This window comes from Bos javanicus, chromosome 1, assembly GCF_032452875.1.
Source record: "Bos javanicus breed banteng chromosome 1, ARS-OSU_banteng_1.0, whole genome shotgun sequence".
In the NCBI taxonomy this organism is placed as follows: domain Eukaryota; kingdom Metazoa; phylum Chordata; class Mammalia; order Artiodactyla; family Bovidae; genus Bos; species Bos javanicus.
The window spans coordinates 1079174-1092979 of NC_083868.1; the positions used below are offsets into that span (position 1 = coordinate 1079174).

Consider the following 13806-nt stretch of genomic DNA (forward strand, 5'->3'; position numbering starts at 1 on the left):
TGAGGTTCTCCATCCCTCTGAAACTTGGCCACAAGCGTTCACTCGAGGTCTGTGGTGCCGAATCTCTGTTTTAGGTCCTCTAGGGCTGACCATCAAGGTATTACCAAGGGGGGCAGTCCCTTCACCAGTCCTTGAAAATAAACTAACACAATACCACAGAGGCAGGAAATTATATGTGGTGTGAATGCGTGTGTGTCAAAGAGTCTGAAGACTCGGAAGATACTCACCGATACACTATCAGTAGTTACCTAAGTGTAGGGAAATTCTAGGTGACTTTTGTCTTTCTTTTTATACCTTCTGACTTTGTTTCAAGTATTAAGATAAGCGAGTATCACTTTGTAATTATAAAAATTATTTTGTTCTAAAAAAGTTGAACTACCATTTTAGAGCAGAAAAATAGGTTATGCATGATTATGAAAACTATCAGAGAAAAACACATTTTTTAAAAAATAAAGGAGGTTAATAATAAATAAGGTTTGAATCCAAACCTTATTTGCTTTGAAACGTAAACTGCACAACACATGCCCTAAATATCATGGATTACAAGGTCCCAGAATGCCAAAGATATAAATGAAGATAAACCAGACAATTGGAGTGTATAACAACAGATACTGGTATTATTCAGATACACAAGTGAGCTGACAAATTACAAGGCTAGGAATCATTTCCTGTTGAGTGGATCATGCTATGGTATCCCCATTGCTAAAGTATGGGCATTATTTTGCAAAGAATGGTTACTGGGAGGAAAACACAAAGGAGACACTCTTTTCATAGTCTAGCTCACATAGCTGAGAAATGAGACAGAAAACAGCCCAGGTTCACTTCATTCTTTTGGCAACATCTGAATATGCGTGTTCAATCTCCTGGTCGGCAGGACATGTGTTTGTGAATTCATCCCGAGCATATGCATTGTTCAAGTACCTCCAGATGCCAGTCATTTCAGAAGGAAATTCAAAATCTCTGTATCTCTTGGCCACGATCTGAAAATGAAAAGGAAACAGTCAAGAAGGGAAAACCCACAAACATAGGCAGTTTCTTCAGACAATCCATTCTTCTGAGGCGTGTACTATATTCTTTCTCAAGTTCCCATGTCATTCTACAGCCTTTCAAGCTGCCCAAATTGCGATATGAGTTTGCAGGGGGCACACTGAGTGTGGGACTCAAAACACAGGTGCTACACAACTGTGCCCACCCATTCATCACAGATGGTCCTCGTGACCCGCTGGCATGAATTTGCTCTATTGTCTAGTCGCTCAGTCGTGTCCAGCTCTTTTGTGACCCCATGGACTGTGGCCCACCAGGCTCCTCTGTCCATGAGATTTCCCTGGCAAGAATACTGGAGTGGGCCACCATTTCCTTCTTCAGGGGATCTTCCTGACCCAGAGATTGAACCCAAATCTCCTGCACTAGCAGGCAGATTCTTTACCATCTGAGCCACCAGGGAAGCCCTGAGCTTGCTCTGTAATCTGGTGGATTTCTCTTTGTGCTTCTAGTAGTTTTCTCTCCCTGTGTTCTGCTGCTGAGTTATTTGGTGCCTAAAGATTCAAATGGCTCAGATGATAAAGAGTCTGCCTGCAATACAGGAGACCCAGGCTCAATCCCTGGGTCAGGAAGATCCCCTGGAGAAGGAAATGGCAGCTCTTTCCATTATTCTTGCCTAGAGAATCCCATAAACAGAGTAGACAACTCATGGGATCGCATAGATTCGGACATGACTAAGCAACTAACAATTTCACTTTCAAGGGTTCGGGATGGATTTTCAGTTTAGATTGTGCTAGGATCACTTTGTAGTGCCCTCTCTTTTTCCAATTTGCTGAGCCTCACCTCCTGAAACCCCAAGCAACCATGTATGTTACACCTGTGGATTTCCATCATTCTGCCCAAGAGTATCATTTCACTGTGGGTCTACCGTGTGCAGAGGGCAGATTCATGAACTGAAAAATCCTTATCCTCAAGGAAACAGTGGATATAAGGATGGGGTAGCTGAGAATGAATATCATGAAAACACAGTGGTGTGAGATGTCTCCTCTGGCTGGAGGGTGTCACTGGGAATTCATCACAAAGGACAGTGTATCCTCTTTGCAGATGGTATGGGTTCCCTGCGGTTGCCTTAATAAAGCACTACAGTCATGGGTGGCTTAAACAACAGAAATGTCTTCTCCCACAGTCTGGGAGGCCCAGAGTCCAAGATCATGGTGTTAGCAGGGCCAGGTTCCCTCTGAAGCCTCCGGCGAAGGATCCGTTCCAGGTGTCTCCCTGTCTCTGGCTCATGGGAGTACAGCTCCAGTCTTCACCTGGCATTTTCCCTGTGTTGGCATCTCTGGATCCAAACTCCCTTTTATAGGAACATCTGTCATGTTGGATTAGGGGCCCACTCCACTGCTCCTAATCAATTAACATGACCTCATCTTAACTAATTACATCTGCAAAAACTCTATTTCTAAATAAGGTCAGTTTTGAGATATTGGGAGTTAGGAGTTGGGTCTAACTTAGATACGAATTTGGGGGGACAAATATTTGGAAAGCTATGACAAACCTAGACAGTTTAATAAAAACCAGAGACATCCCTTTGCCAACAAATGTGCATATAGTCAAAGCTGTGGTTTTTCCAGTAGTCATGTATGGATGTGAGAGTTGGACCGTAAAGAAGGCTGAGCACCAAAGAATTGATGCTTTTGAACTATGGTACTGGAGAAGACTCTTGAGAGTCCCTTGGACTGCAAAATCAAACCAGTCAATCCTAAAGGAAATGAACCCCGAATATTCATTAGGAGAACTGATACTAAAGTTCCAATACTTTGACCATGTGATGCAAAGAGCCGACTCAATGGAAAAGACCCTGATGCTGGGAAAGATTGAAGGCGGGAGGAAAAGGGGACGACAGAGGATGAGATGGTTGGATGGCATCACCGACTCAATGGACATAAGTTTGAGCAAGCTCTGGGAGTTGGTGCTGGACAGGGAAGCCTGGCATTCTCTAGTCCATGGGGTCCCAAAGAGTCAGACACTACTGAGCAACTGAACAACAATACTTGGAAGGACTAATATTTCCCATTGTATTGCCTCCTGGGATGTTTGGATGACAAGAGCATGGAATTTGTCACCAGTTAGAAGATCTTAATGACTTATTTCTCAGATTTTGGAAGCTGCAAGCTAATGATGCAGCAAGACAAGACCACATAACTTTCCAAAGAACCTCCTAAATTAATATCTTTTACTTGAATTCAATCTTACTAGATGCATTGGAGAAGGAAATGGCAACCCACTCCAGTGTTCTTGCCTGGAGAATCCCAGGGACGGAGGAGCCTGGTGGGCTGCTGTCTGTGGGGTCGCACAGAGTCGGACATGACTGAAGCGACTTAGCAGCAGCAGCAGCAAGAGATTACTGTCAAGACTCCTGCTTTTCTTTTATTTGCATTTGCCTGCTTTTGCTTTACCCAAACATTCTGGGTAAATTTATTACATATGTGCCTCTCATAAATGTAAACTTGTTTTATATCCTATCTTACTAATGTTATACTTCGTTTTCCAACTTCCTGTAAATATTTTTGCATTTGTGTATGTGTGCATTTCTCTCTCTGCTGGTTTGGAAGGTTTCTGGTCTGTTTTAACTCTTCCAGTGGTGGTGGTTGTTTAGTTGCTAAGTCATGTCTGACTCTTTGTGGCTGCATGGACTATAACCTGCCAGGCTCCTCTGTTCATGGGATTTCCTAGGCAAGAATACTGGAGTGGGTCCGGTGGTTTCCTATATAACTTAAAAAAATAGGAATTCTTTATTTCCTGACTATCAACTATTCTTTGACTGATCTCTACTTACTCCTGACAATAAGCAAGGAAATTAGTATACTTACAGTTCTTTTCATTTCTGATCTATTATACTCCTTCCAATGGTGTGAAAATAGAAGTTTACTATATTTGATTCAGTCCTGTATCTCTAATTCCCATTGCTCTTGAGTTTTAGTTCTGGTTTCAGATCTAAAGAGGTTCTATGTCTATCACTAATCCTTTTATACCACACACCTTCTCTGTTCCTGGATTCTTATTTTATCCTTTTTTATTATGTCATAATATAGAAATTTTATTTTTACAAAATGGCTCAGGGATGCTTATTCCATCAAGACCAGAAGTCTAGGTGAAAGCAACAATTTACTTGGATATAAAATTCTTACATCACACATCCTTTCCTTTAATCCTTTAACTATTGGCTGTGCTGGGTCTTCGCTGCGGCACGCATTTTCTCTAGTTGTGGTGCATGGGCTTAGTTGCCCCAAAGCATATGTGCTCTTAATTTTCCGACCAGGCATAGAACTTGCATCCCCTGCACTGGAAGGCAGATTCTTAACCACTAGGCCACCAGGGAAGTCCCCAATCCCTTAACTATTAAACCACTGTTTTCTGGCTTTTAATGTGATCCTAGAATCCCACGGAGAAGGGAATGGCAACCCACTCCAGTATTTTTTTCCTTTTTTAATTAATTTATTTTTTTAATCAAAGGATAAATGTTTACAGAATTTTGTTGTTTTCTGTCAAACCTCAATATGAATCAGCCATCAGTTCAGTTCAGTCGCTCAGTCCTGTCCGACTTTTTGCGACTCCATGAACTGCAGCACACCAGGCCTCCCTGTCCATCACCAACTCCCAGAGTTTACCCAAACTCATGTCCATTGAGTCAGTGATGCCATCTAAGCATCGCATCCTCTGTTGTCCCCTTCTCCTCCTGCCTTCAATCTTTCCCAACATCAGGGTCTTTTCAAATGAGTCAGCTCTTTGCATCAGGTGGCCAAAATATTGGAGTTTCAGCTTCAACATCAGTCCTTCCAATGAACACTCAGGACTGATCTCCTTTAGGATGGATTGGTTGGATCTCCTTGCAGTCCAAGGGACTCTCAAGAGTCTTCTCCAACACCACAGTTCAAAAGCATCAATTCTTCTGAGCTCAGCTTTCTTTATAGTCCAACTCTCACATCCATAAATGACCACTGAGAAAACCATAGCCTTGACTAGATGGACCTTTGTTGACAAAGTAATGTCTCTGCTTTTTAATATGCTGTCTAGGTTGGTCATAACTTTGCTTACAAGGAGTAAGCGTCTTTTAATTTATTGCCATAGGTATGCATATATCCCCTCCCTTTTGAACCTCCCTCCCATCTCCTGCCCCATCCCACTCCTCTAGGTTGATACAGAGCCCCTGTTTGAGTTTTCTGAGACATACAGCAAATTCCCATTGGCTATCTATTTTACATAGGGTAATATAAGTTTCCATGTTACCCTTTCCATACATCTCACCTTCTCCTCCCCTCTCCCATGTCTGTAAGTCTATTCTCTATGTCTGTTTCTCCATTGCTGCCCTGTAAATAAATTCTTCAGTACCAGGATTCCATATATATGCATTAGAATACAATATTTATCTTTCTATTTCTGACTTACTTCACTCTGTAAAATAGGTTCTAGGTTCATCCACCTCATGAGAACTGACTCAAATGTATTCATTTATGGCTGAGTAATATTCCATTGTGTATATGTACCACAACTTCTTTATCCATTCATCTGTCGATGGACATCTAGGCTGTTTTCATGCTCTAGGTATTACAAATAGTGCTGCATTGAACAATGGGATACATGTGTCTTTTTTATTTTGGTTTCCTGAGGGTATATGTATAGGAGTGGGATTGGAAGAAGCACAAGCTGGAATCAAGATTCCCAGGAGAAATATCAATAACCTCAGATATGCAGATGACACCACCCTTATAGCAGAAAGTGAAGAGGAACTAAAAAGCCTCTTGATGAAGGTGAAAGTGGAGAGTGAAAAAGTTGGCTTAAAGCTCAAGATTCAGAAAATGAAGATCATGGCATCTGGTCCCATCACTTCATGGGAAATAGATGGGGAAACAGTGGAAACAGTGTCAGACTTTATTTTTGGGCTCCAAAATCACTGCAGATGGTGACTGCAGCCATGAAATTAAAAGATGCTTACTCCTTGGAAGGCAAGTTATGACCAACCTAGATAGCATATTCAAAAGCAGAGACATTACTTTGCCAACAAAGGTTCGTCTAGTCAAGGCTATGGTTTTTCCTGTGGTCATGTATGAATGTGAGAGTTGGACTGTAAAGAAAGCTGAGTGCTGAAGAACTGATGCTTTTGAACTGTGGTGTTGGAGAAGACTCTTGAGAGTCCCTTGGACTGCAAGGAGATCCAACCAGTCTATTCTAAAGGAGATCAGCCCTGGGTGTTCTTTGGAAGGAATGATGCTAAAGCTGAAACTCCAGTACTTTGGCCACCTCATGCGAAGACTTGACTCATTGGAAAAGACTCTGATGCTGGGAGGGATTGGGGGCAGGGGGATAAGGGGACGACAGAGGTTGAGATGGCTGGATGGCATCCCCGACTCGATGGACGTGAGTCTGAGTGAACTCCGGGAGTTGGTGATGGACAGGGAGGCCTGGCGTGCTGTGATTCATGGGGTTGCAAAGAGTCGGACACGACTGAGTGACTGAACTGAACTGAACTCATGGTGCTTTTATTCCTAGTTTTTTTAAGGAATCTCCATACCATCTTCCACAGTGGCCATACCAGTTCATATTCCCACCAACAGTACAAGAGTGTTCCCTTCTCTCCACACCCCTTCAGCATTTATTGTTTATAGACTTTTTGGTGATGGCCATTCTGAGCTGTGTGGTGTGATACTTCATTGTAGTTTTGATTTGCATTTCTCTGATAATGAGCAATATTGAGCATCTTTTCATGTGTTTGTTAGCCATCTATATGCCTTCTTTGGAGAAATGTCAGTTTAGGTCTTTTTCCCACTTTTTGACTGGCTTGTTTGTTTCTCTGGTATTGAGTTGTATGAGCTGCTTATATATTTTGGAAATTAATCCTTTTTCAATTGTTTCATTTGCTATTAGTTTCTCCCATTCTGAGGGTTGTCTTTTCACCTTGCTTATAGCTTTCTTTGCTGTGAAAAGCCTTTAAGTTTAATAAGATCTCACTTGTTTACTTTTGTTTTTATTTCTATTTCTCTAGGAGGTGGGTCATAGAGGATCTTCCTTTGATCTATGTCAGTGCCACTCCAGTATTCTTGCCTGGAGAATTCCAGAGGAGCCTGACAGGGGGTTGCACAGAGTCAAACACGACTGAGCTGCTAACACTGTCACCTCAGTTTAGAGACGTATGAGGCTAGTCTGAATTTCTTTGTTGGGTAGGTGCACTTACCTTTTATTATTACTATTATCATCATCATCTGGGCACCCAAAGGGGTTTTTTTTTATCATCAAAGTTCAAATATAATTTACCAGCTATATCACAGTGTGTTGACTGTCCAGGACAATATTTTTCTAATCATGGATGGCTATTTAAAGTCAATGTTCAGGTCATCCTTTAATTCAAAACACTTTACCTCTGAGTCTTCTTTTGCCTCTTTTTTTCTTTCCTGTTCTTTTTCCTGGAGGTTCACCTTTACCTCTTGCTTCTTCTCCATTCGATTTGAGATCATTTCCTCAGGCTGTCTTCCAAATCCTTGATGGATTTCTGCAATGTCATTTTCCACCTCTTGCTACTCCTAATACAACTTCTAAACAATTTCTGAAATTGTTTTGTCTTTAAGGTTTTTTTCAGTTCCACCAGTTTCATTTTCATCCTCTTTATGAGATTATATTTTTTGACACTTTGTTACTTGTCTTCGAGCACTTTCTCCAAAGGTTCATGTGTTATGCTGAGTAGCTCAGTCATGTCCAACTCTTTTGAGACCCCATGGACTGTAGCCTGCCAGGCTTCTCTGTCTATGGGATTTTTCACCTAAGAATACTGGAATGAGTTGTTATTTCCTACTCCAGGGCATCTTCCCAACTCAGGGATCAAACCCACATCTCCTGTGTCTTCTGCATTGCACTTGGGTTTTTTACCCACTAAGCCATAGGGAAGGATTCATATTCTCTTTCATTTCTTTGAGGCTGTAGAGAAGTATCTGTCTGAAAAGTTCAAATACGTTTCAGTTACTGAAACCAATCTTAACCAGAGAGGTGTTTCTCATCTGCCTTTTTCTCTTTTGTTCTATTTAACCCTTCCCCCTCTTCTTTGTGATCATCTCTATCCACATAGAGGTCCCACTTAGATTCCTCTTGGTTACTAACCATCCTTTAATGGGCAGACCCGTTGGACCTACTATTTGCTTAAAAACAAGGTGGAGAGCAATGGGAGGAAGGCCAGGCAACAGGCAGACCAATTTGGATATTTATCCTCAAACACCTGTTCATCAAGGGGCTTCCCTGGTGGCTCAAATGGTAAAGAAACTGCCTGCATTGCAGAAGACCCAGGTTCAACTCCTGGTCAGGAAGATCTCCTGGAGAAGAAAATGACAGCCCACTCCAACAGTCTTGCCTGGAGAATTCCGTGGACAGAGGAGCCTGGTGGGCTAGATTCCATGGGTGGCAGAATCAGACACAACTGAGCGACTAACACTCTAACTTTTTTCACCTGCTCTTCAAACACTGCTCTATACTCTGCCCCAGGGACACATGAGGGTCTAGTGCCTCCTCCACTCTGAAGCTCATGGATTAGGAGGAGGTCGCCCTGGCTAAAAGTGATGCTGAGGTCATCTACAGTCTCTCTTCTGAGTGATTCCAAGCTTATTTCTTTTCTCTGCTCAGCAGTCACAAAGCAGAATGCCTCTTTCCTTCTCTCCTCCCCTCCATCTCCCCTCCCTGTTCCTTTGGCTCAGGGGACAGTGGCAGAACACACAGATGACACCTCTGAACAGTTTCACCTTCAGCTCTGCCTCCACAGAGATCTCATCTCCGTAGGGCTGGTCCCTGCCCCTCTTGGCCCACTCGGTGCTCTGTCCTCAAACAAAGAAGCTTAGGTTGGGCACTTCAAGGCTGTATTATTTACTTTTACAGACATCCGAACTTTACTGAAGATCTAGAGAAGCTAGTGTCTAAGTCTTTGAGTTGGTGGTCCATCCTTTTCTAATTTTACAAAAGGTGGAGGGGGATTTCCCTGGTGGTCCAGTGGCTAACACTCTGAGCTTCCAATGCAGGAGGTGCATATTCAATCCTTGGATGGGGAACCAAGGTCCCAGGTGCTACCCAATGCAGCCAAAAAGAAATTAAAGGTGGAGATAATGCTTTAGATTTTCAGAATGCTTTTGCTGGTTTCAGGATAGGAATAGATTATAAAGTCCTCTATTTTCTCATTGTCTTACCATAAATTCCTGTAGATTGATTCTCATTGCCTTTCAGAAGTGCTCCATCCTGGAAGATTATTAAGCTGCTGGGTATTTTGAGTGCTAAGTGGCTTTGAAGATTTTGCCGTTAGGTCTTCCATTGGAGCCGTGGACTGCTTTATTTTACTCTGAAGTTTATACCCTCTACTGACATTTTAAACATTCTTTTTTTATAGGAGCTAAACAAGTGGCAACTGATCTGTGTATGTATGCATGTGTGTACATACGTGTCTTTTTCTTGCCTTCCCTAAACTCCATGTGCTTCTGTGATGTTACACTAGTCAGAGCAATGATGAGAATATGTTTAATAAAGGGACTAAACCAGACACAATGACATAAATAATCTATTGGAAAATGGCTCCCAAATGTCCGGTTTGGATAATCCCCAATGTGGCAGGTTTGAAGGACTGATTTGCCGTCATGAAATTTTATGTCAGAACACTGGCATTTATTAAAAAGAAAATTCACTTGGAGGATCAGCAGCATCCTCAAGGCTTAGCTTTCAGGTTGGTGCCCCTTGAACACATCAGGGAAGACAGAAGAAAGAAGATGAATGGAGCAAGGCTGGGAATGGAGTAGGGAAGGAAAAGAAAGGCAAAGAATGACTGGAGTAACGGGGTGGCCAGTCACCCACAGGACAGCCATGCCACAGACTGTGGGAACCTAATTTGTAAATTTCTAAATGCCAAATTAGTCATGTATGGATGTGAGAGTTGGACTATAAAGCTGAGCACTGAAGAATTGATGCTTTTGAACTGTGGTGTTGAAGAAGACTCTTGAGAGTCCCATGGACTGCAAGAAGATTCAACCAGTCCATCCTAAAGGAAATCAGTCCTGAATATTCATTGAAAGGACTGATGCTGAAGCTGAAACTCCAATACTTTGGCCACCTGATTCGAAGAGCCAATTCCTTGGAAAAGACCCTGATGCTGGGAAAGATTGAAGGCGGGAGGAGAAGGGGACAACAGAGGATGAGATGGTTGGATGGCATCACTGATTTGATGGACATGAGTTTGAGTAAGCTCTGGGAGTTGGTGATGGACAGGGAAGCCTAGCATCATGCAGCCCAGTTCAGTTCAGTTCAGTCACTCCGTCATGTCCAACTCTTTGCGATCCCATGAACCTGCAGTCCATGGGGTCGCAAAGAGTCGGACACCACTGAGCGACTAAACTGAACTAAAATGTCAAATAAACGCATTATTAGAACACAAGATCGTTGACTTGTATTTCCCCATGTCTTCTCTCCAATCTCCCTATCCTTATACCAAGGACCTAGTTCTGGACCTGGTATGATCTAAATAATAAGGATGCCCCAGAACAAGGGTTGGGCTTCTTCCTGGGGCATCTAGGGCTACTGAGGACCAAGGGCATAGCAACAGTGATAATGATACAACAGCTAACAGCGGTGAGTAACAGCCAGACTCGGGCACTTTGGAGAGCAGCCATAAATGCGGAGACCAAGGGTGGGGTCATCTGCTTCTGAATTTCAGAGTCACCCCCAGAAGTTCTGCTTTTAGTAAGTCAGGGGCTGAACTGATGGGTTTACATTTCTAAAAGGGCTTCCCTGGTGCCTCAGTGGTAAAAAATCTGCCTGCATTGCAGGAGATGTGGGTTCAATCCCCAGGTCAAGAAGACTCCCTGGAGGAGGGCATGGTAACCCACTCCAGTAAACTTGCTGGGAAAATCCCATGGACAGAAGAGTCTGGTGGGCTGCAGTCCATGAGGTCAGAAAGAGTCAGACACAACTGGAGGCCTGAGCAGGCACATTTCTAAATTAGAAGGCATAATTCTTATGCCAACAAATGTTGGAGAACCACTGGTCTAGGGAATCTTTAAACCCTAATTATACATGACCAGTGACCCTTATTTCATGCTCAGTCACCTGGGAAAACAGGCTGCATGTGGTCCAGCCGAGGAGCTGTCAGCTGCTCGCCAGCTGTTAAGGGGTCTGTGTTAAGAGCCAACCTCCTCCTTTATCCCAGGGTTAGGCTTACTCTTCCCATCACCAACAATTGACTGAGTTCACTTTTTTTTTTTTCAAGGTTGGCTCAGTTTTTTGGTTGTTATTTTTGCTTTTGGACTGCACTGCTCAGCTTGCAGGATCTTAGTTCCCCACCCAAGGATTGAACCCAGGCCACCCGGGTGAAAGCGCTGAGTCCCAACCACTGGACCACCACCAGGGAATTTCTAGAGTTCACATTTTAATCCTTGTAGATTCCACACACCATCTCCAAGACTGGAGTGTGAAATACCAGCTATAATCAATGTATTCCCTCAAATTGCTTTCACAGAGCTTGTCTTTAGGCTGTGGGGGTTAAGACTGGAAAAAAGAAGCTGTGAGGATGGAGGGATGAGAACCAAGCTCTCAGATGCTTCCTGAGAGCCGCCAAGGAACACCTGATAATAGCATCCACAGATCTCAGACTTGGGGCTTGGCTGCCGCAAACAGAAACGAGCTAGACTTTTAAATTCAAGAGCTGGTGTTTTAGATTGTCTTGGGAAAAAACCCACAAGTCAAAACAAAATGGAACAAAGCCCCATTCATGTATTCAGCACCCGACGTAGGAGGAAGGACAAACCTTAATAATGTGGAGCTTGGGTAAGAGGTTGCAGTCAGCCAGCGTGAGCTCATTGCCATCCAGGAACTTCCGCCCAGAAATAGCAGCTTCCTCAGTGCTGTAGGCATCTATCTCATCAGGCAGGGGACTGTTCAGATAACTGTCTAGCTTCTTCAGGGCCTTTAACAGGTTCCTTTCATAAACTGAAATAGGAAGGCAGAAAACAACTAAGATGAGCCATGGAAATCCATGTCTCCTCTGTCTTTGTCATTGTTCAGCTGCTCAGTCATGTCCAGCTCTTTGCGACCCCGTGGACTGCAGCACACCAGGCTTCCCTGTCCTTCGCCAACTCCCAGAGCTTGCTCAAACTCATGTCCATTGGGTTGATGATGCCATCCAATCATCTCATCCTCTGTTATCCCCTTCTCCTCCTGCTCTCCTCTCTCCAGATATCAAAAAAAAGGAGTCTGTCCCTTCCCTCCTGAGACACGGCCAGTGAATGTTAGAGACTCAGCAAGGAGACAGGTGGGTTTATGAGATCTAAATAAAAGACTCACTTCTCCTCGGAAAATAATTCTGCTCTTTAAACAACACTGCTGCTTCTAGAACTCATTCATTTATTCAAAAATCTATATGGAAAAACTTTCATGGTGGGCATCACCGACTCAATGTACATAAGTTTGGGTAAACTCCGGGAGTTGGTGATGGACAGGGAGGCCTGGCGTGCTGTGGTCCATGGGATTGCAAAGAGTCAGACGTGACTTAGCGACTGAACTGAACTGAATGGTTAAGACTCTGCTTTCCAGGTGGGATGGGAGGTGGGAGGGAGGCTCAAGAGGGAGGAGATGGGTGTATACCCATGGCTGATTCATATTGATGTATGGCAAAAACCAACATAATATGCTAAAGGAATTATATTCCAACTAAAAATAAATAAACTAAAAAAGACTCTGCATTTCCAATGCAGGGACAAGGAACTAAGATCCCACACACCACACCATGTGACCAAAACATTTTTTAAAAATTAAAAATTAAAAAAAAAATCTTTATGGAAATCATATAATGAAGGAAGCATCGAAAGAAGTTTCATTCACCCTGAATTCCATGGGAGAGCAAGGAATTACTGGTGGTGATGATCTTCTCCTAAAAATGTCCTTTTCTGGACAATCTCTAGAAAAGCACTCAGTCCCTGAAACCCACGTGCAGGCTCAGAGTAGGAGGTACTTTTCCCTTATTTCTATACACAGATCCCTCCCCCCTGTGCAGTGAGTCAGAATTCCCCGAATCTTATAAGAAGCCACACCAGAGGCGGAATAGAGGTCCATGCAGAAAACAGAAAACAGGAAGATGGGAGGGACTCACTCTCATTTGCATCCTTCTTGGTGTTTTTTATAAATGCTGAGAACTTGGCAAACACGTCATTTCCAGCAGAGTTAGATTCAGGGTGTTGGGTTCCCAGCTTAGGGTACCTTGAAAAGTTCAAAGTGAGAGTATCACAGATCAGCAATGTTTGAGTTAGGAGAATAGAAAGCAGGAGGGGAAGAAATGCCTTTCTTTGAGCAGATATAAAAATGAAAACTGCTCCTTAAGTGTTTTCCTAATCTATCCATCTTCAAAGTTGGGAGCAACACCAGCCAGGAGTAAAGCACTGGATGGACTGTTCTCATCCTGGGATGGAGGGCCCCCTGGCCTTGCTGGTCTCGGTTCTCTCCCTCCTAAAATAAAGATGATGAATTAGAAGGCTCCCTTGCAGGCCCAGCCTGCTGCGATGTTGCATGTAACACACATTCCCAATGGGCCATCAAAACGGGCCACCCACGTGACATCAGCCCACTTCCTGCCATCAAACCCTAATTGCCAAATGGCAGAGTAGAGAATTCCCAGCCACCTAGACTCAGGGCTTCTAATCTCGCTGTGTTTCTTGTGGCACATCACAGGTACAGCTCAGGAGGTAAGCGCCATGGCCACAGAAAACCAACACACAGCACCAAGAGCTTTAGAAGTGTCTGTGGACAGGGAAGGTTTTGATG

General features: G+C 43.4%; 1 protein-coding gene across 1 annotated transcript in view; it reads right to left on the reverse strand.

Moving 5' to 3' along the window:
* Positions 1-589: 589 nt before the first annotated feature.
* Positions 590-13806, reverse strand: part of CLIC6 (chloride intracellular channel 6) — a 55500-nt gene continuing 42283 nt past the window's right edge. Inside the window, exons 4-6 of the mRNA XM_061380909.1 lie at positions 13139-13245; positions 11798-11979; positions 590-980 (exon numbers count right to left, since the gene is read on the reverse strand). Of these exons, the coding sequence (XP_061236893.1) occupies positions 819-980; positions 11798-11979; positions 13139-13245 (451 nt within the window). The 3' untranslated portion in view covers positions 590-818. The remainder of the gene's footprint in view (positions 981-11797; positions 11980-13138; positions 13246-13806) is intronic.